Genomic DNA, 25670 nt, shown 5'->3' with positions numbered 1-25670 from the left:
ACGCGCCTCGCGCAGCTGTGGGGCGGGGGGAGGGAGGGGCGCACCACGCCGCGACCGGCCCCGGCGACTGGGGAGGCGCCCAACTGTTGTTTTCAAACGGCGGCGGAGCGCAAGGCCCCGGGGCTGCCCCTCGCCCTGCCTGAGCGTCTCCGTTTGCCGTTCCCTCTATCCCGTGGTTCCTGCCCCGCGAGTTCAGCACGTCCCGTCACCCGGCCTTCCCAGGGTCTCGGGGTGCGCTGCCCGCCCCTGTCTCTCTCCCGGATCCGGTCCCTATCTGCGCTGGTGCCCGGCAGGGAGCTGGGCGGAAACCTCAGGACCCCGCGCCCGGGGACTCGAAGGACCCCGCCCGCGGGTCCTCGGCGAGCGGCGTCGCTCTCGGCCCCAGGGACCCCGCGTGGGGAGCGGCTTTTGGGTCGTGGTGCTGCAGTGTCAGCGCTCTAGTTTCTGCCAGGCCGACACACAGCCCCTCCTTCCCACCTCTCTGCGACCATGTTTGTTCCCTGTGAAGAATCGGTCCCCGACCTCTCGGGTTTCACCCTCCTGATGGTGAGTCCTCACTTTCTCGAGCTCTCCACTTCGCGTCTTGACTGCTGCCTCTCAGAGCGGGTGCGGTGTGGTCCCCACCCCAACCCGGGGTTTTCATCCGACCCTGGGATGGAGAGAGCCCGTGTTTCTGTTCCAGGTTTTTAGCCTACACTGAAAACGGGGAGGTTGTCGCGCGGGGCCGCGGTCCCAATAGAACTCTTGGTTGGCGCATCACCAAACGTATCTAAGACTACGGTCTTTGTTGACTGTAAAACTTAATGTTGGGTAGTACAGATAAATTGCACTTACGGTATGGGGGTCATTTTCCATAGTTTTTATCCTAGAAAACCTTCAGCTAGTTTTAGAATCAATCGTAAGTTAGCAAGTCATTGTCAGTAACCAGGAAACTATAGATAATAAAAGTAATGCTTGCCAGTACTGGCTAACACTGGGTTTTATCGCTTCTAACCACTTTCTTTTGGTTCCCTGTCAGAAGTTACCTTAGACTTGTGGCAAGCTTTGGGCCTTCAGCCCACCACTTTGAGCAAGGTTTATTTGGCTGCATATTTGCCCGTGAGGGGAAACTATTATTTCTTTGAAATCCATTTTTTTTCTCTCTCTCTCTCTCATGCAATGTTATATGTCAGTTATATCACCATTTAAAAAAATATGGTCATGAGAAAATCTTTTTTGGTGGTTTTCATTGTAATTATGCACACAAGAAATATCAGTGCTAAAATTAATGGGTGACAGAGTACTGAGGAGTAAGATTTTGCATAATTTCAAAATATCTTCCTGAGAAATATTTATTAATCATCAAAGTGAAGAGGGATCTTTGTGGAAGATATCTGGCAAAAAAGAAAATGTTGATAGAGGAAGGCTTGCCTAAATGATGGGGGTGGTTGGAATTAGTGCATTTCAGAAAGATGTATGTCATAGCAGAGGCACAAATAAATGCTTGGGAGACCTGGGCAGCAAGGATTCTAGAATTGCACATTGAAAAAATATGGTCTGGAGGCGCTGTTAGCCCAGAAGACACGGTTGCCCAATAATTTAGAGTGATATAATGCCGGGGACCAGCCTCCGGCAAAATGTGTCAGAGGTTCCTGAAAGGATGAGACAGCCTCGGCGACTTGTAAGGGGCTGAAATTCAAGGGCTGAGGGGAACGGGATGAGGTAGAATGAGGAGACACCTACACGTGGTGAGGTGTTAGTATCTTCTGCCCAGAGGCTCAGCAGGTTCTTTATTTATACATTTTTTGCAAGCAGTGAGATTACATTATCATGTGTATAGAAACAAAACAGAAACAATCAGTGCAGCTTTTTTTCCATAAGCTTTTGGCCACTATGTGCTCTCAGTAAGAAGGCAACCTTCAAGGTTAATAAAAAACTAAGCCTTACACTAGAACTCATTGTTTCAGCTAAACAATAACCTAAGACAGTGGATAGCCGCCAGTACATCCCTATCAGCCAAAGCCTAAGCAAGAAAAGACTCCTCTTATTCGCATGGCCTTCAGCCGGGACCGGCTGCTACTCAGCTATCAGAACTTTTTCTACCTAGAAACTCCTAACTCAAATAGCTTCATTTAAAAACTTTCCCAAGAAACTTCAAAAGAAGGCAAAAGAAAGACCCACTACAACTGTTGTGCTGGATTGCTGCACAACAACCGCTTCCCATTGCAAAGTGGGCCAAACTGCCCAACAACTAATTTCTAAACAAACAATTTTCCATGCTATTTACTTACAGTATGCTGATACATATAATTTATTGCCTAATATACTTTCTGATAAATTTTTCTCTCTCTATGACCAAGAACAAAAAGCAAAGGATGCCAGATCTTCAGCCCCACGGTGTGAGGCCCTTTAGCTTTGGCCCCATGGTGTGAGGCCCCCCTCTCTTAGCTGCTTGTCAGTATCCTATCTGGCTGGGGCAGCAAGGCCCCCTGCAATATAATGGTGAGACAAAGCAATTATTCTTCCCTTCATTAAATGTCAAACACCTAAATCTAGAGAAGAAAGTATTTCAAGAAGGAATTGGCTACCTGTCAGAAATCATCAAGAAGTTTGTGAAAAATAAGGTTTTGATGTGTAGATTATTGGCAATAACCTTGACAATTACAATGGAAAAGAGGGAAGCCACATTGGAGCAACTTCAATGAATGAGAGGAGAGATCGTTATGTATATGTATGTATATATTCATACATTAATTCAGAGTTAAAGTTCCTGCTTATGTTTTACTAGGCAGATAGAACAACGTTGGCTGTGTAAGGGAGGCTGAGAAGTGAAATGGTATCTAAGGGAGTCTGTAGGATGTAAGGCCTATATTTGTTAGAGAAAATGTACATGCTAATGGGAAGATCCAATATGAAAAAAAGGTGATGCAAGAAAGGGAGGATCTAACCAAAGTGGCAAAGTCTTTGTGACAGGAAAAGGAAATTATAGGAGATAACCAAGGGTTTAGGTTTAGTACATGAAAGTAATGAGAAATGGAGATCACTTGTATGCTGAAAACCAAAAACAGAAAAAATGCAATTGCTGGAAGAATGTAAAGAGAGAGCCACATTAAAGAGATACTTTGGAAGATAGAATCAATGTGGTTGGTAAGGGAAAGGCAAGCTTTCTGCTTTAGATAATTAGGTGAATGATTGTGTTCTTTTCTGAAACAAAATATATGGATGAGTTTGGGCAAAAGTTTTGTACATGTTGATTGTGTATTGCCTGTGATACAACTACGTGGAAATACTCATTAGACTCTGGAGTTCAGTTGTGTTCTAGGCTGTAGGTAGATATTTTATAGTTGGCCTATCTAAAGTTATGGTGGGGGGCCTCCCCGGTGGCGCAGTGGCTGAGCGCTGGGTTGCGAAGCTGCCCGCAGCATCTGCAGCGCCGGTTCAATCCCTGGCTGCTCCCCGGCCACCGGAGGAGGGTCCCACATGGCGCGCAGACCTCTCCTGCCGCCCCCTGCTCCCCTCAGCGGTGTACTTTGGTCCTTCTGCCTGCTCTGCTCCCCGCTCTGGCTCTGGTGAATTCTCTCACCCTCCTGCGCTTCTGACTGTACCCAGTGCTTGTATAAATAAATGAATAAATATTTTTAAAAATTTAAAAATAAATAAATAAAGTTATGGTGGGGGGAGCAAGGGAGGGAGGGAAGGAGAGAGAGAGAAAGAAAGAGGGAGGGAGAGGGAGAGAGGAAAGGAGGGGAGAGAAGAAGAAGGGGTACAGGGGGGAGAGGGGAGACTGGGAGAGCGTATTTGTGTGAAAAGATGCTCCCTCCAACCTTTAGCCACTAACAAAGCAAATGGAAAGAATACCCAAAAGAACTTCTTTGTTCATACCTCTAACCTTTACACTTGTTTTCCCACTGCCTGAAATAGTTTTTTCCTGGTCTGTATGTGGCATTCTCCCTTAGTTCTTTCAGGTTATAGTTACCTGTCAACCTGAAGTGAGACTTTCCTTGATCAACCTATGTAAAATTACCACCAACCACATATGTGCACTACTCAGTTTTTCTCCATAACACTTACTACTGTATGTTTTATATTTATTACAGGTAAGCCATTCCCTCACTAGAATGGTAAGCATCCCAAGGGCAGGAACTTTTGTCAGTTTGTTTTACTGTGTTTCCAGAGTATAAAGCAATGACATAGTAGGTGTTCAAATAAGCATCAAATCAGTACTCTCAGCTAGAACAATTAGGCAAAAGAAGGATTTAAAAGGAATGCCAACAAGGGAAGGACAAAATAAAGCCATCATTTGTAGATGATGTGATAATATACATAATGAACTCTAAAGACTCCATTGGGGGGAAAAAACACTAATTGAAGCAATAAATTAGTTTGGCAAAGTGACTGGTTATAAAATCAGTACACAAAAATCAGTTTCTATTATGCAAAAATTGAGCTAGAAGAGGAAGAAATTAACAAAACATCTATTCACAATTACTCCCAAAAATTAATACCTAAGAATAAAAAAATTAAGACCTAGGAATAAACTAACAAAAGATGTGAAGGACCTGTGCCAATAAAACTATAAGGCATTGTTAAAAAAAATAGAGGAAGACGTAAAGAAATGGAATGATATTCCCAGCTCATGGATTGGAAGAATTAGCTTTGTAAAAAGGGCCATCCTACCAAAAACAATACACAGATTCCATGCAATCCCTATCAAAAGTTCAACGGTATTCTTCAATGAAATGGGACAAACATTACTGAAATTCGTATGGAAGTACAAAAAATACTGAATAGCAAAAAGCAATCCTGACATAAAAGAGTAATAATGGTGGTATCGCAAGTCCAGACTTTAAACTGTATTCTAAAGCTATAATAATTAAAACACCCTGGTTCTGAAACAAAAACTGACGCACAAACCAGTGGAATAGAATTGATACCCCAGAAAGAAACCTACACCTATATGAAGAGTTAGTCTGTGACAGAGGAGCCAAGAATATATGCTGGAGCAAGGAAAGCTTCTTTGATAAGTGTTAGGAAAACTGGACATCTACATTCAAAAGAATACAACTATCTCATACCATGCACAAAAATCCATTCAAAAATGGATGAAAGACTTGGATGTAAGACCTGAGCCATAAAATACATAGACGAAAACAAAGCAAAATACTTCATGACATAGGCTTCAGAGGTGTCTGCAGATTCATTTCCAGCAGCAAGGAAAACAAATTAAAAATCTTATGCACAGTGAAAGAAACCATAACTAAAACAAAAAAGCAACTCACTGAATGGGTGAAAATATTTGCATACTATACTTCTGACAAGGGGCTGATATTAAAGATGTACAATGAACTCGTGCAACTCAACCTAAGAAAACAATTGAAAAATGGGCAGAAGAACTAAATAGGCACTTCCTGAAAGCATACATACATATGGCCAACAGACACATGAGAAAATGTTCAGCCTTTATTGTCAGAGAAATGCAAATCACAACGTCAGTGAGATACCATCTCCCATCTGTGAGAATGATCCATCTAAAAAAATAAAGTGCTAGTGAGGATGAGAAAGGGATTTTCTGCACTGTTAGTGGGAAGATAGATTTGTCCAGCCCATTTGGAAAACAGTGGCCTTTTCTCAAAAGATACAAATGGATGTGCCGTGTGATCCAGCAGTTATCTAGTTATCTACCCAAAGGATACAAAAACACTAATTCAAAGGAAAACCTGCACTCCCATGTACATTGCTGCACTATTTACTATAGTCAAGATATGGAAACTACCTAAATGCCCCAAAACAGGTGAATGGATCAAGAAGGTATATAAACTCACATCTGTGAGAATGGCCCATAGTAAAAAAAAACAACAACGAAACAAAAACAAGTACAAATGCTTGCAAGGATGTGGTGAAAAAGGAACCCTGCTTATGGAAATGCAGCCACTATGGAAAGCTGTGTGGTGGTTCCTCAAAACACTAAAAATGGATCTACCATATGACACAGTGGTTCCACTGCTAGAAATCTCCCCAAAGACCAGAAAAACACTAAATCTAAAGGAAACTGTGCACCCCTATGTTTATCTCAGCATTATTTACAATAGCCAAGCTACAGAAACAATCTAAATGCCTCCAAACAGATAAATGGATTGAAAAGATGCAGTATATATACACAATGGAATGCTACTCAGATCAAAAAGATAAATTCATGCCATTTGTGGATGGAACTGGAGGGATTATGTTAATTGAAGTAAGTCAGGAGAAAAAAGAAGTATCAGGTGGCCTCACTTTTATGAGAAACCAAACAAAGTGTCAGGAAAAACAAAGAAAGGCAAAACTTGCATAGATCTGAGGCTTACAGCAGGGGAAGGGGATGTAGAGGGGTCAAAACAGGGTAGAGAAGAGCACAAGGGACTGTGGTGATGGATCAGGGCTATGGTGTTGGGGCTTCAGGGACAACACCAGAGGGAAGAAATCAAATACTATCCCAAAGCTCACAAAAATGTCAGAAAATAAGTAATTAGGTATGGTACATACACACAGTGGAATACTACATAGTAATCAAAAAAGATAAGCTCATGCCATTTGTGGCAGCACGGAAAGAGCTGGAAGGGATTATGTTAAGTAAAAAAGTCAGAAAAAAATAATGTGTGGGATGGTTTCACTTATATGCAAAATATCTGACCAAGCAAAGGGTCAGATAAGCCAAACTCAAAAATTTGCCCTTGAAAGCTGACTATAGAGTGGAAGTAACCAGAGGGAGAGTTCGGAGAACAACACACCATGGTGTTGGACTATGGGTGCGTTGGTGGTGATTATGCTCTGGCAACAACACCTGAAGGGGGTAATCCTGTACATCTAAAATAAAACAATGATGTAAACCAATGTTAATTCCATAAAATATACTAAAAAAAAAAAAAGCTCTACTGTGGAGGAGACCCCGGTGATACTTCATCTCAGCTAATGTAAGTCTGTAAATAGCTGTGATGCTGTGAGCATTCAGTACTGGTGCTGTGATTATTTTCCTCTTTCTAAATTTAAAAGTGATGTTAATTTTAATTACTTATTGAACATATTTTCTAATGATTTCAGCCAGCTGTATCTGTTGGAAATGTTGGCCAGCTTGCAATAGATCTGATTGTTTCTACTCTGAATATGCATAAAATTGGTTACTTCTATACTGATTGTCTTGTGCCAATGGTTGGAAACAATCCATACGCAACTGCAGAAGAAAATTCAACAGAACTCAGTATAAATGCTGAAGGTATGTGTATTTTATTTTACTGCAAGGTAAAGTTGTTTTGAATTAGAAATAGACTACAATGGTGCTTTGTAGGAAACATTTATTTAATGCCAACTTTGTGCAGCATTTGTGGCATGGTTCTATTTTTTTCCATCTTAGTCATTTCTATCTTTTTTAACATTTGAAAGGACTGGAAAACACCTACAAACACCTACATAGCCACAGGCGGGGCAGGAGTGCCGCGCACAGCAGTGAACGATGAGGCCGTCTCGGTTGAGAGACTGCGCAGGGTGGTCAGGGATTCCACTGAAGAAATGACAAACAGACACACTTCAAGAGAGAGTGTAAATCTGAGTGCAATTTTATTTAAGTTAGTTGCCAGTATATATATGTTTCCAAAAGCACAGAACAGTGAATGGATTTAGCTTATCACTGAGTGATTTACCTCATTCCTAAGTAGATAAACCATTAGTTTTGTTTTTAAACTATATGATCGCATTTTTTGTTTTACTAACTACTTTTTTCACCTAAACTATATTTTAATTATAACAGGGTTTAGTAAAGTTTCATTTGAGTCAGCCTTGTGTTAAGGATTTCATATGATTTTTTAATTAACAACAAATGACCTTTATAGAAGAAAGAAGGAAATTTAGAAAGACAATAAAGGGATAAAGTTTGTAGTTCTAGAAAGACGAGATAAGGTTTTTTAGTTCCTGGTGGTGGTAATCTTTTGATAAGCTTCTGTCTTATCTATGTCTTCAGGGAACTTTGCTGTACTTCCCCTGCTTCAGGGAGTTTTGCTGTTCTCCCCCTGGGCGCTGACCTAGGGACCTTGGCGAGAGCCATTAGCCCTAAAGGTCACTGCAGGGGGAGGTGCAGCACAGGAGAGCTGCCTCTTTAGCCGTTTCTTTTTTTTTCAATGCATAGAACTGGGGTACAGGCCAGCAGTGCGAGTGAGAGGATTCACCAGAGACAGAGTGGGGAACAGAACAGATGGACTGACTATAATACACTGCTGAAGGGAGCATTGGGTGAGACAGAAGGTCTGCTGCGCCATGTGGGTAGCTCCCTGGCTGCCGAGATTGAACTCAAGGTGTAGAGGCTGTGGATAGCTTCACAGTGCTGTGCTTACTAACCCTTTGCGACACCAGGGAGGGCCCTGGTTAGCCATTTCTTAATGGCAACTTTTATGAATGATGCGATTGTACTGGTATCTTTAAATAGAATTTAAGATTTCCTTTTTTTTTTAATATGGATTTTTTCTCCCTTTTTATCTTAGTTGTGTTTTTTGTTCTTATTTATTTGCATAAGTAAGCATGCAAGAAGAGGGAGGGAAAAAAAATTCCAGAAGATTCAGTTCTATCAATGTCAGAAGAAAAATAATTTTCAATATATTCTTACAGGGAACTTTTGAAAAATGAATCTTTCATTTCATAAAATAAAGCCAATAGATGCATTTGAAGAGACTTCTAAGATATTTTAACCAAGTGACAGTCCATATGTTGTACGTGTTTTTAAAAAAACATTTAAATAAAATGTTCTTATAATTCAATTTTAATTTTTGTCATTAATTTCACTTGTATAATACCTTCATTTTATTATCATAATGATTTCATTTTCTTGTTTTTGTAGTATATTCATTACCTTCAAAGAAACTCATGGCTCTTCAGTTAAGATCCATTTTTATTAAGGTTGGTATGTTGTATTTGCCTTTCTAAGGTTATTAATACAAAATATAATTAAAAAAATACTAATCATTCAGAGTTAAGATTCACAGCCTTTTCTGTTCCATTTACAGTTAAGAAAGGTTTGATTCTATAGAGGAAAAAAATTCATAAAATTTCAGCAGTGTTACCATTATATCATGATTGAAAGGAATTAGGACATATAACTTACCTATTGCTTATTTGGGTAGCTTTGGTGAAAAATATAAGCATATGAATGTTGTAGGTTTATTTCATTTGATTACATTTCAGCCAGTGCCATTAGCATATAAATTATTTACTAGAATGTATTTTAAATCCAACTTCTTTCCTCCTTCACTGCTACTGTGTGAGTCCAAACCACTGTCATCTGTCATAGCTGGGATTCTACCCCTTGTATTATCCCACACCCCATAAACAGTCTGTTCCAAAGAGCACCACCAATGAACTTTTAAGCCTATGAGGTTCTTTATCTATACTGTCTGATATAGTAACTACTAGCCACATGTAGCTATTTAAATTTTTTTAAAGGATTTATTTATTTATTTATTTATTTATACAAGCACTGGGTACAGTCAGAAGCAGGGGAGGGTGAGAGAATTCACCAGAGCAAGAGCGGGAAACAGAACAGGCAGACTGACGATATACTGCTGAGGGGAGCAAGAGGCAGCAGGAGAGATCTTCGTGCCATGTGGGACCCTCTCCGGTGGCCTGGGATCGAACCGGCGCTGCAGAGGCTGCGAGCAGCTTCGCAACCCAGCGCTCAACCACTGCACCACCGGGGAGGCCCTTAGATTTTGATTCATTAATTAAAAGTTGATTATATTAAATATTCAGTTTCTCTGTGACACTTGCCACATTTCAAGTTCTCGGTAGCCATACATGGCAAGCAACTGCTATTAAGGGCATTTCTGTTATTCTGCTGGACAGCTGATCTTGCAGCCATTCCTGTGTGCTCATTGCCTGTTCCACTTTTTGCTCACACTGCTTCAGCCGCACTGCTCTCCCTGTGTTATTCAAATAGGTTAAGATCACTCCAATCAAAGTCTTTAGGTAAATTTCTCTGCCTAGAATGCTTTTTCCCTATTACCTAAATGCTTCACTTACTTTACTCCTTGCTTAAATATTACCTTATAAAAGCTTCTCTAAACACCTTTTTGATCATTTATCTTATCCTGTGGCAGTTTTCTTCACAATTCATCACTACCTGGCCTGTCATTATCTGCATCTAATAAAAATGACTTATGCAACCCTTGTAACTCTTAAACCCCCAACTTCTAGAATAGTGCCTTCCATGTGGAGTAGCTCTCAATAAATGTTTATTGAATGAATTAAGGTACCATCTGTTCAGGAAGTTAGAAATTGATCAATATTCCTCCTCCATGCCCAACCTAGTCTTTATATTATTATAAAAATGGAATTTTACAATACATTCTTCTTTTTTTGTCTTGCTTCCTTTACTCAGCATTCTATTTGTGAGATTCATCCATATTGGAAGTTATACTAATTCATCCATTCTCACTTCTCTTTGGGATTCTGTTATAAAAATAGATCATAATTTACCCATCATACTGGTGAGGGAACATTCAATTTTTAAAAAAAATTCAGGCTATTGTGAATAGTGCTATGATTATTTTAATGTATTTTAGACTTTTCAGTTAATAATATCTAGAATATCATACCCAGTGTTTTATAGTGAGAGTTGCTAACACTTTTCCATTGTGCCACATTACTCTTGTTCTCTTCCTAATAGCATTGTAAGTTCAAGAATTAAGAGAGATGACTCAATCACTTCTAAATGAAATGTTTGGTAGATGGAAATCTAGTGATTTAAAAATAGCAAATATTTATTGAGCATTGATTCTTTGCACAAATATTGCACACACACACACAGTTTCCTTCTCCAAACAGTCCAGTATGTTTGGCATACAGTAACAACAGTATGATATTTCACCCCTTAATATTTTAGTACACATCTTTCCAGACAAGGACATTCTCCTTCACAATCATAACACCATTACCACACCTGAGTAAATCAGCACTCAATGAACTATTTAGTAGTATCATCAAACATTTAAATTCTCACAGTTGTCCCCAAAATATCCTTCAATTCTTGAGCCAGTCAAGGTTCATTAATTGCATTTGGCTCTTACGTCTTTTTAGTTGTATCCTTAAATGTAGATTTAACCCTACTTCTCTTTGTTTTTCACAAAATTGAAGAATCAAGGCCAAATGTTCAGCATTTTAATTTCACCTAATTGTTTTCTCATGATTACATTCAGGTCAGGGGTTTCTCATAAGAATGTCTCATAGGTGACCATATGGCAGTTTGAAAATAGATTATTTAAATAGAGAACTGGGCAATTTTCCTTTCTCAGTCAGTATAGAATTTTTTTGATATTTAGATTGTTTACAATTTGTTTCTTGATTGTAAAGAAATAATAAATAACTGCCTGCTCCTCATTTTTCATCTTCAGTTTAAGGACAGTAAGTATATCTAAAAATACTTATAATTATTGTACATACATTATATAACATATAAATTTGGCAAAAATATTCTCTAAAATCTAACTTTTAAATTTTCTTTTCTTTCAATGGTTTAAACAAAGTATAAATCGAAGTCATTCTGTGAAAAACTGCTTTCCTGGGTGAAAAGTAGTAACTGTGCCAAAGTTATTGTTCTCTCCAGCAGTCATTCATATCAACGTAATGATCTACAGCTTCGTAGGTATGTATTTGCCTTTTAAAAATTATTTTTATGATTTATACAGTATTATAATTTATTGAAGAGTTAAAAGAAGTGATGAGATAAGAGGGAGTACTGTTAAGCAGATTCTTTTAGTTCCTATGGACCACAGGGAAAGTTTTGATGTAAAGATAAAAGTAGTTCTGGAGTCTTATTTTGATTGTTTGATTGCATGGCAATAACACAGAGCTATACTGATGAAGATAAAGAGGAGCAAAGGTACCTAAGACTTACTGGTTAATTTTTGAAAAATTGGATTGATATTTCTATTTCCAAATGTTCAACCATTTGTATTTATAGAAATCCAGTTGCCTTTAAGTATAGCTCCTGTGCATGTCAGACTGACGACTTATATATAAGAAAAAGTATCCAAGAGCTGGAAGTATAACTATTGAGTGACATTATCGTTCATATACCTATAAAATCATGATGAAATAATATCAGCTAAGAGTAACCTTTCAAAACTGTTACTTTTTTCTAGAAATATCATAACAGGCTTTGTGTCCAGAAGGAAGCTTAACTGTGGGATATAGGTTTGTCTTTGTGATGACCTTGTCTTTGTTAAGTTTTCTTATCTCTTTACATTTTTTTTACTAAGCAAGCCAAAACACTTTTTTTTCGTATCATATTTCTACAGACTGTGGACACTTTTCTTTTTGCCTTGTGCAGCAGAATATTAGACAGTAAGATAATTTCACATTTGTGAGTTTTTAGAAAGTTAATTATATGATTGTTTCTAGTACTCCCTTTAGGTACCTACTGACACCCTCCATACAAAAAAGTGTTCAAAATAAAATAAAGAGCCTTAACTGGGAAGAAATGGAAAAAATCCCATGCATTCCTGAAATAGATGATTCTGAATTTTGTATCCGTATTCCTGGAGGAGGTATCACAAAAACACTCTATGATGAAAGGTAGGTTTGTTTGCCTGTTTGTTCATTTGTTTCCCACTATGTTTTAAAAAGAAATTAAGATAATTGATAGTATCTTAGAATACTAGTTAGAACTCTGAAAATATATTTTACAATTAATACTGTATTAGAGTTCCTTATATTCAGGGGAAAGGTTAAATTTTGGTTATAGGAGAATTGGTTCCTAAATACCCACACATTTATGCTTTTTTTTACATGTGGTGTGTTTTTGGGTCTTATGTATCCTCTATAGTCGGTCTTTTTTTAATTGTGAAATATACATTCAATTAATCTTTTTTAAAGTGTACCATTACTACGTTAGGTGCTGTGTACACACTACTATCACTTCACTACTATCTACTTCCAGAAGTTTGTCATTGTTCTAAATAGGAAATCTGTACTCATTAAATAATAATGCTTATTTCTGTAAAATCGGTAATAATGTCCTTACTTTCATATCTAATTTTAGTAATTTGAGTCTTTTATTCTTAATCAGTTGTGCTAACCACAATTTTGTTGATCTTTAGAGAACAAACTTTTTGGTTTTAATGATTTTCTCTATTGTTTTTCTGTTCTTTATCTCCATTCTGATATTTATTCTTTCCTTCTGCCAGCTTTGGGTTTAATTTGATCTTTTTTTTCTGTTTCCTAACATGTAAACTTAGGTTATTATTATTTTCCTTTCTACTTTATTTCCCAAAATGTAGCATTTTAACTCTTCTGTTACCATAGCTTAGAAATTCTGCTTAAATTGTAATCTGTCCTGTGCTATAAACCACCAACTTGTAATCATTCTTTTGCTTTATTCAAACCCCATTATGTGTTGTCTAGACTGATATATTGGTCAGCTCAGGCTACTGTAACAAAATGTTACAGACTAGGTGACTTAACCAATAGAAATTTATTTTCTCATCGTATTGGAGACTGAAAGTCCAAGATTGGAGTGTCAGTTTGGGTGGGTTCTGGTGTGTACCTAAACTTGGAGACAGCCCCCTTCTCACTGTATCCTCACATGGCACAGAAAGAGAGCTTTCTTTCTCTTCTTATAAAACCATAGTTATTAGATTAGGGCTCCACTCTTATGACCTCATTTAACTTTAATTGCCTCCTAAAGACATTCAACAAGTAAATTTTGAAGAGTCACAGTTTAGTTCATAGCAACTGCTATCAAGTTTTCTTAATCCTCCATCTCTTCTATTCCGTTCTCAGCAGCATTGCTAGAATTAACCTTTTACAGTACAAAACTTTACAAGCACTCTCTGAGAAAAGTCTGTCAGCAGTTTTACTTGCTGTTTTCAAAATCTGGCTCCATACTCCTTACTATGCCATACAGGGCCCTCCAGAATCTCCTCACTTGCCTCATTCTTTAGTGTCCTCTCTACCTTGTATTCTGTGCTCCAGGTAAACTACTGATAGTCAGGATTTCCCAAAAGCTGTCTCATTCTTCTTTGGTTTTGTTCTCTGTACTTTTCTCCTCTATCTCACTTGCAAAACCTTGCCTAGTTTCCAGGAGTTACTCATATCACTTCTTCATCATTCCTTCAAACTGACTTATTTACAGATCATCCTCCTTTGCTTCTGACTATGTCAGAGTAACTTGCCTTCCTGCCATGAGCAACTAAATTGGACAAAATAAATGATATAACTGTTCTCAGACATTGGACAAGTAGCACATAGCTGTGATTCCTGAGAGAAGGCAAATAAAGTCAGTCCTACATTTGACCCAGCTTTTTACTTGGAGTTAACTTCTAGACATAACAAAAGGAGCAGGAGGAAACCCAGCAGAGCACAGTAGTCTTGCTAGTTGAGGAGGCAACATATTAGCATTCGAAAGAAAAGGCACCTGGAAAATTCTAGGCAGAAAACCAGAAGTGGGCAGGAGCTACTCAGAAGAACAGCTCTATGTATATATCTTCCTGATTCTTTTTCTGAATTCTGAGCCACATGCGTGTGGCCTAGATGAGGCCAAAGAATAACTTCTGGGTAGCTGTAAACTTGCCCAAAAAGTTAGCAACAATATGAAAAAATAAGTAAGACATACCTATCATAGAATTTTTGGAAAATACCAAATATTCAAAAGAAATATAATTTAAAATGTTCTGTAACTGAACACAGGTATAACTACTACTACTTTTTTTATGCTTTCTTCCAAACTTGTTTAAAAATATTTGAATCTAAGTATCTGCAATATAATGTAATTCTAACATTGATAACTTAAATTAGAATTCAGTGTACTCAAGGATTTCTCACAAAATTGATTTTCTTTCACATTTTGAACACAAATCTTTTATATATTTATAGCCGAACCTATAATCAATGTTCAGTGCAACTGTATGTTCATTGCAATAGAGAATTTTTGAAATTGAACAAAAAGATTGAGATCATATGGGTTGTACAATGTTGAGTCCTTTTTTTCTTCCTCAATGCGTAGATGAATGTTTACTAAAATATGTATAGTATACATAGTTCTTATTCCCACTATGAAAGCATGTACTCTGGTTTCTGCAAAAGATAATTTTAATTACTTTAATAATAAACAGTGGCATTAATATGACTGACCTGAGATCTTGTATGGCCAAACCTTAATTGGAATAGAAGTTTGTACTATAATAATGGATATAGCTCATTTTAATACATGCATAATGTATAATATATGTATAATGTAATATAATAATGGCTATATCACAGTTAGTAGTAGTCATTAGTGTCACAGAAAGTAATTAGTCATTTTTCACTGTTTTTTTACAGAGAGGACTAGAGGAGGATATTAAAACTATTATTCTGCTCTTTATATTACAGAGTTAAAGCTTAGGACTGTACTCCTGAACTTTACAAGCTAGAACCTTTTTTTTTTTTTTAATTAATAAATTTTATTTTTATATTCCCCATACAATTGCAATCCCCCCATTCTGAACCCAATCCCTCCACTCCCGCCCCCCACCCCCCAAAAAGTGTCTCTGGTTCATAGTTTTTGTTGATTTTGATTTTCACTTATAGTTATTCATTTTCCTGGTCCCTTATTTAAGTTTTCTAGATCCCTGCTATGAGTGAGACTGTTATAGGACAAGGAGAGGGGCAGCCCAAACCCCACAAACCTGCCTATTCTAAATGGGTTCTGCCATCCGCCGCATCAACACAAAACATATAAAACTTTAATGGGAAGGAACTTTAATAAAACTAGGAAACAATACAGGTAAGGCAAAGAGTCTAGTTTTTAAATGAAGCACCCAAAGTTACCCGTCCCCTCGTGGGTAAAAGTCCATCCAAATGGGATTGGCCCAGAGCAAGGCCCCAAAGCCTGCTACAAGTCTAAAGTATCTTCCAGTGGGGACCCACAGCAAAGGGTCACAAACAACCGGACAAGCCCGGAAGGAAAAGAGCAAAATCAACATCAAGATAAAAGCTGCCATGGTCACCTCCCCACGGGTCTCACCCACATCTGTGTCACCCCGTCCACGACCAAAAGACAAGCGCAGTTTCTTCACGTGTCTCTAGGCTCCACGCGCCTCCTCCAGGTCTCCTGGCTCCATCCTGCTTCCTTCCTCAGTCTCTTCTGCAGCTTCTCCTCTTCCTGCTCAGCTCCACCCTCCCTTGGGTGGGGCAGGGAACCTCCCCCTTTCCTGGGGACCACCCTGTTACAAGACCATCCGGTATTTTTCTTTTTCTTTTTGGCTTATTTCACTGAGCATGATCCCTTCCAGCGTCATCCATGTTGCTGCAAATTGCATGTGTTTATCTTTTTTGAATGCTGAGTAATATTCCATGGTATATATGTACCACATCTTCTTGATCCAGTCATCTATTTTTGGGCATTTGGGCTGTTTCCAAAGCTTAGCTATTGTAAACAGTGCTGCTATAAACATAGGGGTGCAGGTGTTCTTTGGAATGGATGTTTCTGTGTTCTTTGGGTAAATACCTAGGAGTGGAATTGCTGGATCCTGTGGAAGCTCTATGTTTAGTAGGTCCAGAAATCTCCACACAGCTCTCCATAGTGGTTGGACCAGTTTGCACTCCCACCAACAGTGCAGAAGAGTTCCTTTTTCTCCACAACCTCGCCAACATTTGTTGTTGCTAGTTTTTTTAATATGTGCCATTCTCACTGGTGTAAGATGGTATCTCATGGTAGTTTTGATTTGCATTTCCCTGATTACAAGTGATGTTGAACATTTTTTCATATGCCTGTTGGCCATTCGCATTTCCTCTTCAGAGAAGTTTCTTTTTAGTTCCTCTGTCCATTTTTTGACTGGATTATTTTCTTTGTTGTTGCTGAGTCTCATCAGCTCTTTGCAGATTTTTGTGATCAGTCCTTTATCATTAGTGTTGTGTGCAAAAATTTTCTCCCACTTGGTGGGGTTTCTCTTTGTTTTTGTTATTGTCTCTTTTGCTGTGCAGAAGCTCTTTAATTTGATGTAGTCCCAGCTGTTGATCTTTGCCTTCACTATCACTGCTTTGGGTGATGTGTCTGTAAAGATGTCTTTGATATACAAATCACATAGTGTTTCGCCTATATTTCCTTCTATGTATTTTATGGTTTCAGGTCTTATGTCTAGTTCTTTAATCCATTTTGAGTTGATTTTTGTATATGGTGTGAGGTAGTGGTCAAGCTTCATTCTTTTGCATGTAGCGACCCAGTTTTCCCAGCACCATTTATTGAACAAACTTTCTTTGCTCCAATGCATAGTCTTTGCTCCTTTGTCAAAGATTAGTTGACCATAAATCTGTGGGTTTATTTCTGGATTTTCTATTCGATTCCATTGGTCTGTATGTCTGTTCTTGTTCCAATACCATGCAGTTTTGATGATTATGGCTTTGTAGTAGAGTTTGAAGTCTGGGAGTGTGATGCCTCCATTCCCTTCTTTTTTTTTTTCAGGAAAGCTTTGGCTATTCAGGGTTTTTTGTGATTCCATATGAATTTCATCAATAATTGTTCTATTTCTTTGAAGAATGACATTGAAATTTTGATTGGAATAGCATTGAATCTGTATATTGCTTTTGGTAGGATGGCCATTTTAATAATGTTTATTCTCCCAATCCATGAGCAGGGGATGTCTTTCCATTTCTTTGTGTCTTCTTCTATTTCTTTTAACAGTGTTTTATAGTTTTCTTTGTATAGGTCCTTTACCTCTTTTGTTAGATTTATTCCCAAATATTTGATTTTTTTTTGTTTCAATAATAAAAGGGATGGTTTTTTTGATTTCTTCTTCTTCAGATTTATTGTTTGTATATAGGAAGGCTACTGACTTTTGCGTGTTGATTTTGTATCCTGCCACTTTACTGAACTGATTGATGAGTTGAATTAGTTTTTCTGTGGAGATTTTGGGACTCTCTATGTATATTATCATATCATCTGCAAAGAGTGATAGTTTGACTTCTTCTTTTCCTATTTGTATTCCTTGGATGTCTTTCTCTTGTCTTATTGCTCTGGCTAGGACTTCCAGTATTATATTGAAAAGCAGTGGTGAAAGTGGACATCCTTGTCTTGTTCCAGATCTTAATGGAATTGCTTTCAGCTTTTCACCATTGAGAATGATACTGGCTGTTGGCTTGTCATATATGGCCTTTATGATGTTGAGGTACGTTCCTTGTATCCCAAGAATTTCAAGGGCTTTTATCATGAATGGGTGTTGCACTTTGTCGAAAGCTTTCTCAGCATCTATTTATATTATCATATGGTTTTTATATTTCTTTTTGTTGATGTGTTGGATAACGTTGATTGATTTTCGGATGTTAAACCATCCTTGTGTCCCTGGAATGAATCCTACTTGGTCGTGGTGAATTACCTTATGGATACACTGTTGGATTCTGATAGCTAAAATTTTATTGAGGATTTTTGCATCAGTGTTCATTAGGGAGATTGGCCTATAGTTTTCTTTTTTTGTGTTGTCCTTGTTTGGTTTTGGTATTAGTGTAATGTTGGCTTCATAGAACGTGTTAGGTATTATACCTTCCTTCTCAATTTTTTGGAAGAGTTTGTGAAGGATAGGTACCAATTCGTCTCTGAATGTTTGGTAGAATTCATTTGTAAATCCATCAGGTCCTGGGCTTTTGTTTTTGGAGAGGTTTTTGATTACCATTTCAATTTCGCTAATTGTAATTGGTCTGTTTAGGTGTTCTATTTCTTCTTTATCTAGCTTTGGGTGATTGTAGAGTTGTAGGAATTTGTCCATCTCCTCTAGATTGTTAAACTTGTTTCCATATAACTGTTCATAGTAGTTATTAATAATTCTTTTGATTTCTGCTGTGTCCGTTGTGATTTCTCCTCTTTCATTTATTATCCTATTTATTTGTGCTTTCTCCCTTTTTGCCCTTGTGAGCCTGGCAAGGGGTTTATCTATTTTATTTATTTTTTCGAAGAACCAGCTCTTGGTTTCATTGATCTTTTGGATTGTTTTTTTAGTTTCAATTTCATTTATTTCTGCTTTGGTTTTTATTATTTCTTTTCTTCTACTGGTTTTGGGGCTTTTTTGTTGTTCTTTTTCTAGATCTTTGAGTTTCGAGATTAGGTTGTTTCTTTGAGTTCTTTCTTGTTTCTTGATGTGAGCATCTATTGCTATATATTTTCCTCTTATTACTGCTTTTGCTGCATCCCATACATTTAGGAAATTGGTGTCCTCCTTGTCATTCAATTCAAAGAATTTTTTAATTTCTTCTTTTATCTCCTCGTTAGTCCAGTGGACTTCCAGTAGTGTGGGTTTCAGTCTCCACGAGGTAGGAGAATACCTTGCCTTCTCTTTATGGTTTATTTCTAGTTTGATGCCTTCATGGTCAGAAAAGATGGTTGGTACGATTTCAATCTTGGTGTATCTGTTGATGTTTGTCTTGTGCCCCAGTATATGATCGATCCTAGAGAATGATCCGTGTGCGCTTGAGAAAAATGTATACTCAGATTTTTTGGGGTTTAGTGTTCTACATATGTCTGTTAAGCCTAAGCACTCTAGATCCTTATTTAGAGCTTTAGTGTCTTTACTTATTTTTTGTCTTGTTGATCTATCCATTGTTGATAGTGGTGTGTTGAAGTCTCCCACTACGTATGTGTTTTCTATGATGTCTGTTTTCAGAGATGCCAATAGTTGTCTGATATATTTTGGTGCTCCTTCGTTTGGTGAATATATGTTAATGAGTGTTATTTCTTCTTGAAGTATTATCCCCTTGATCATGATGTAATGACCACTGGGGTCTCTTTTTATTTTTTTAAGTTTGAAATCTGTTTTATCTGATATGAGTATAGCTGTTCCTGCCTTCTTTTTTGGTCCATTTGCTTGTAGAATTGTTTTCCATCCTTTAACTTTGAGCCTATTTTTATCTTTTGCAGCTAAATGTGTTTCCTGGAGACAGCAAAAGGTTGGGTTTTGTTTCTTAATCCAGCCTGCAACTCTGTGTCTTTTTATTGGAGAGTTTAGTCCATTTACATTTAGAGTTAGTATTGATATGTTAGCATCTGTATTTGCCATTGTGTTTGTCTTTCCTTTGATTTTTTTATTTATTCTTTTAATAACTTTCTTTGGCCTTCTTTTGTTGTTATTCGTCCCTCTGAGGTTCTGGCTTTAGGACTCCTTGTAGTATTTTTTGGAGTGGGGGTTTAGTCGCAATGAAATTCCGGAGTTTCTGTTTGTCTGGGAAGGTCCATATTCTTTCTTCAAAGAGGAAGGAGAGCTTTGCGGGATAGAGTATTCTTGGTTGGCATCTGTTTTCTTGGAGTCTGTTGACTATGTCCCTCCACTCTCTCCTTGCCCGTAGTGTTTCTTCAGAGAAGTCTGATGTCAGTCTGATTGGTTTCCCTTTGAATGTTATCTGTTTCTTCCCTCTTGTTAGTTTCATTATTTTTTCTTTGTCTTGGATTCTTGGGAGCTTTACTATTATGTGTCTTGCTGTATTTTTCCTTTCGTCATGGAAGTTTGGTGTTCTTCTTGCTTCTTGTATGTCAATTTTCAGATCCTTCTTAGCGTTTGGGAAGTTCTCTTCAGTTATATCCATGAATATTTTCTCTGTTCCTACATCTCTCTCCTCTCCTTCTGGGATTCCTATAACTCTTATATTTCCTTTCCTCATGGAGTCAGATAGTTCCCGAAGTCTTTCTTCGGTCTTTTTCCTTCGTACTTCTCCTTCCTTTTCTGTTTTAGTTCTTTTTATTTCTGTGTCTTCAAGAGTACTTATTCATTCTTCCATTTCATCTATTCTGCTTTCACTGCTTTTCCCAGAGTTCTTTAGCGTCTCCATTAATTCTTTGATCTCCTGCATTTCTTTTACTTCCCTCTTTAGGGACTCAATTTCATTCTTCTGGTCATTAATTATTTTCCCCTTATCATTGTTTTCCTTTATGACTTCTGTCAGTTTTTTAATCACAGCAATTTTAAATTCTCTATCTGGAAGGCTCAGAAGTTCTTCCAAGTTACTGTCGTTGCACTCTGGTAGATGGTTTTCTTTTTGTGGTGTGCTATTTTGCTGAGGAGTTGCTGGGTTGCATGTTGTTTTTCTACTCCCTACTGCCTGTTTTCTAATTTGCCGTATTCCTTGTGACACTGTGTTGCTGGTACTGGCCGGCATCTTGGGCGACCTTCCCAGCTCACCACTGGCTCCTCTGGGGAACTTCTGCTGGATTCACAAGTCTCCAGCAAAGACAGGTCCCTGCTCTGTCTCCTCGGTGAGCCTTCTGCTGGGTTCACACAGTCTCCAGCAAGAAGGGTCCCTGCTGCAAAATGCCAGAGCCGGGGACGCGCTCCCCTGCACCCCCGGTCTGCCCCAGCGGTGGGTGCTGCTCCCCTCTGGGCTGGAACTGCAGGCTAGAAGGTGCCCAGTGTGGGCAAGCCTCCCAGCTTAACCTCTGTCTCCTCGGTGAGCCTTCTGCTGGGTTCACACAGTCTCCAGCAAGAAGGGTCCCTGCTGCAAAATGCCGGTGCCGGCGACGCGCTCCCCTGCACGCCCGGTCTGCCCCAGCGGTGGGTGCTGCTCCCCTCTGGGCTGGAACTGCAGGCTAGAAGGCGCCCAGCATGGGCAAGCCTCCCAGCTTACCTCTGTCTCCTTGGTGAGCCTTCTGCTGGTTCACACAGTCTCCAGCAAGAAAGGTCCCTGCTGCAAAATGGCGATGCGGGAACGAGCTCCCCTGCACGCCCGGTCTGCTAGAACCTTTTTAAATGAAGGTACAGCCAGGGAGGTTAGCCTTCTCCAGACACGAACCTTTTCTAATGCTATCGTAACATGAGTATTTTATGAACTAAAATCTGAGTCTTCATAACTTACAGTGGTTCCATGCAAAACTTGAGAGCAGTCCTTAAGATATCAAAGAACTGGGGGCCTCCCCGGTGGCGCAGTGGTTGAGCGCTGGGCTGCAAAGCTGCCCGCAGCGCCGGTTCAATCCCCGGCCACCAGTGAGGGTCCCACATGGCACGCAGATCTCTCCTGCCGCGCCCGCTGCTCTCCTCAGCAGTGTACTTTGTCACTCTGCCTGTTCTGCTCCCCGCTCTCGCTCTGGTGAATTCTTTCACCCTCCCACACTTCTGACTGTACCCAGTGCTTGTATAAATAAATAAATAAATTTTTAAAAATTAAAAAAAAAAGATATCAAAGAACTATGAGCCTCCCTGGTGGCGTACGGGTTAAAGACACAGCACTATCAAGTGATAGCCACTGCAGCACAAGTTTGATCCCCAGCCCGACAGGGAGCAACCCACATGGTGCAGCAGACTTCTCCTGTCTTGTCCACTGCCCCTCAGCAGCATAATTCAGTAGATCTGCCTGTTCTACTCCCCATTCTCTCTGGTGAATCCTCTCACCCGCTGTACTTCTAGCCTATACCCCAGTTCTTGTATGTATAAATAAATCTTAGAAAAAAAAAAAGAATGTTGTTCTGAGATGGTAAAGTAGTGCTAACGACTTCCCACTTCCTATTTTTACCTACTGGTAACACTGGCAAACTGTTTTGCTACCATCTAAACCTACATTTCAAAGTTTTCTCCACATATTAAATCCCTCAGAACCCAATTCACCTTTATTTCTTTAAGCCTGTCAGTCATGTGCTGACTGGCTTAACGTCAGTCAAGCATTTCATTTTTCTCAAAGTTACTGTTTTTAGGGTGTGAGAAATGATTTTTACTTTTGTTGGCAAACAGGAAACTTTTTATATTGGTATATTTCCATCTAGCTGGAAGCATTTATAGTGTAACAGGAGACTGTGTTTTGGAGTCATAAAGACCTAGGTTCAAATCCCATCTGTTTACCTCGTAGGTAGGGCTTTGAGTATGTTAACCATATTTCATTCCCCTTAAACCTTAGTTACCTCATAGTAATAGCTAACATTTACATAAGTTGACTGTACCTAGGGCACTGTTTTAAGCATGTTGCCTCCATTACCTCCCCTTAACTTCACAATAACTTGTGAGATAGGTTCTGTTGCAATGCCTCCCTTATAGATGAGGTACAATAAAGCCCTAAAGTAAATTGCCCAATATCTGGTAAGTGGCAGAGCTAGAATTTGAACCTTTTTATTCTGTCCTTGTTTCTGTTACGTCAAATTGATCCATTTATAAAATAGAGATGATAAAACTTTCTGAAGGATTGTGCTAAGGATTGAACCGTAAAATATGCGGTCAATACTTGGTACATAATGGTATCTGTAAGAAGTTATATTTTTCACCATTCTTTTGCCTTTGCTGCTTTAGATTATTAACAAGAGTGTATTTTTTCCCTCAGTAATCTTTGCTGTGGTGCTTCTAAAAATCATTGTCTTCTATAATAACTTTTGGGACATGAAAACATACCTTACATGTTATAGCCAAAGATAGAGGGAATGATTTTCATGCAACTTTGCTACAAGGCTCAAACATTCATATTCTCAGAGTGGACATAACATGGCTTCTAGTCCTGTCCCGCAAAATAGAATGTATTTGGGACAAAGGGAGATAAATAAGTGACTTTATGATGTCATGTTTTCTCCTTGCCTAAAACCTGGCAGATTATCTTAGATATGAAAACAGACATCACCATCTTATATCAGTGGAATTATACTGAATTATTCTTTCTATTTGTTATAGCTGTTCTAAAGAAATCCCAATGGCAGTCCTGCTAAAATTTGTTTCAGAAGGAGACAACATCCCGGATGCATTAGGTCTTGTTGAGTACCTTAATGAATGGCTTCACATAATCAAACCATGTGTAAGTTTTACTACAATGTAAGCTTCTGATTTTTCTGGTTGTATATTCATAACCTTGCTTTTGTCTTTTCTGCTTATCTTTCTCTTTTTAAATCAAAGTAATAATTGCATTATGACATAACAAGTTTCAGGTGAAACTGACAATCAACATGTGCACATACACTGCATTAAGTTCAACACAAAAAGTACAATACTAGCCTTTTATCCTATTTAACCATTTGTTTTCTTTCCCTTCTGGTAACCATTAATTGGTCTTCTAAGCCAAAAGTTTATTTTTATTTTCTTTCATTCATCCATTTGTTTGTTGTCAATGAACTTACATTTTGTGTACTATAAAAATAGGCCAAGTGAGTGAAAATTTATATTAAATATAGATGTATCTTCATATGTTTAGTTTACCTGAACTTTTTAAAAAGGGCAGTTGACCACCTATTGCCTACATTTGTTTGAGCGAGGCTAATTTTTTAAAAAAGGAAACTCTTAAATAACTTCATTGTATTCATTGTTAGTATTTCATTACATGAAAACAGCTTCTTACAAAAATAAACAAGTCCTCATTGGAAGTCAGGATTTTTCTTTTTAGGAAAGCAAAAGGTAAGCAATGCTGTAGCTGTTATAATTAAAATACTTTTAATACTTGCATTATAATTAAATACTTTATTATGAAATAAGAGCATTTCACTCAGGGAGATCACCTAGTCTTTAGATTAATCTAAACAGGAGTACTTTTAAAGGTTGCATTATATGGTCCATAACAGTTTTTTTAATTCATGATTTTGTGAAGAACAAATTAGTACAAATCATATAGCACTGATTTTTTTTTTTTTTTTAAATCCTGGTATCTTTTGTGCTTGTTTTTACCTGAAGGACTCCATCTGTATCCTTTTTGGCATATCTTGATGATATGGAACTTGTGGTAACTTATCTTCAGTTGATATAAAGACACAAAAACTTGTTTTCCCTTATGAAACTCAAAAAAGATTCAAAACCAAAACAGAAAACTAGAGAAAGGAGAATTTTGTTATACTTATATGTTTAAAAAAGATATACTGGTAAAATTGAAGGATTATTTTGTTCTTCAAATTACAGAATGATGACCCCACCTCGTCTGCCTTGCCCTGGAAAATGCCAAGTTCTTGGAAGTTACTCTTTGGCAGTGGCCTTCCTCCTGCGCTTTTTTGATCCATTCTTAGTTTCATACCTTATGTCCCAACACAACTGTTAACCATTGTACATAGAAAGTTGTATTATATGAGAACATATAAGGAATTAAATCTTTACTTTTTACAAAAAATTAAAAAATGGATTAATAAAATGGATTTTGTTAATGGAAAATCAATTATTTTGCCATGCTTTTCATTATATGCCACAAATGTAAATTGTGTACAATAAAATATTTCCTAACTTCTTTTTAAATTCAGACTTATTCAGCAGTTTTTTCTTATTGCTGTAGCAATTATTGCTGGCTTAAACAGCACATTTATTATCTTACAATTCTCGAAGGCAGAAATCCAAAAGTAGGCCACGCTGGGCTAAAATCAAAGTGTTTGGAAAGGCTTTGTTTCCTCTGGAGACACAGAATGATTCACTTTCTTATCCCTTTCCAATGTCTAGAAACTCGTTTGTTTTTTTAGCATACATCTCTTTCCTCCTCTTCAAAGCCAACAACTTAATAAAGCCAATAACATACATCTTGAGATCACTCCTTTCTTCATGTAAGTATCCTTGTGGTTACATTGGACTCACTGCAATAATCTAGAATTACTTTCCCATCCCAAGAATTCCATATCAAAGAAATAATAATTAAAAAAAAATTCATGCTAGTCCCTTTTTACAGATGATCTTGTGTGCCTGCCATTTGACTGGTATGTCTGTTACCTGTAAAAGTTTTTAATATTAATGGTACATTACTCAATAACACTTAATTTTGATATGTAGTTAATTCTGGGATAGTCT

General features: G+C 38.0%; 1 protein-coding gene across 1 annotated transcript; it reads left to right on the top strand.

The window, feature by feature from the left end:
* Positions 1-489: 489 nt before the first annotated feature.
* On the top strand, positions 490-24896 carry PSMG2 (proteasome assembly chaperone 2; the record flags this gene model as incomplete). Its single annotated transcript, XM_084252248.1, has 7 exons — positions 490-546; positions 7057-7228; positions 8840-8898; positions 11520-11638; positions 12397-12570; positions 23595-23715; positions 24804-24896. 7 exons carry the CDS (start codon positions 490-492, stop codon positions 24894-24896), a joined length of 795 nt encoding a protein of 264 aa, XP_084108374.1.
* Positions 24897-25670: the final 774 nt, after the last annotated feature.

The sequence above is a fragment of the Talpa europaea genome (assembly GCF_964194135.1).
Source record: "Talpa europaea genome assembly, chromosome: 13".
In the NCBI taxonomy this organism is placed as follows: domain Eukaryota; kingdom Metazoa; phylum Chordata; class Mammalia; order Eulipotyphla; family Talpidae; genus Talpa; species Talpa europaea.
Note: the sequence above shows the minus strand (reverse complement) of the source record. Positions and strands in the feature narration are given on the sequence as shown.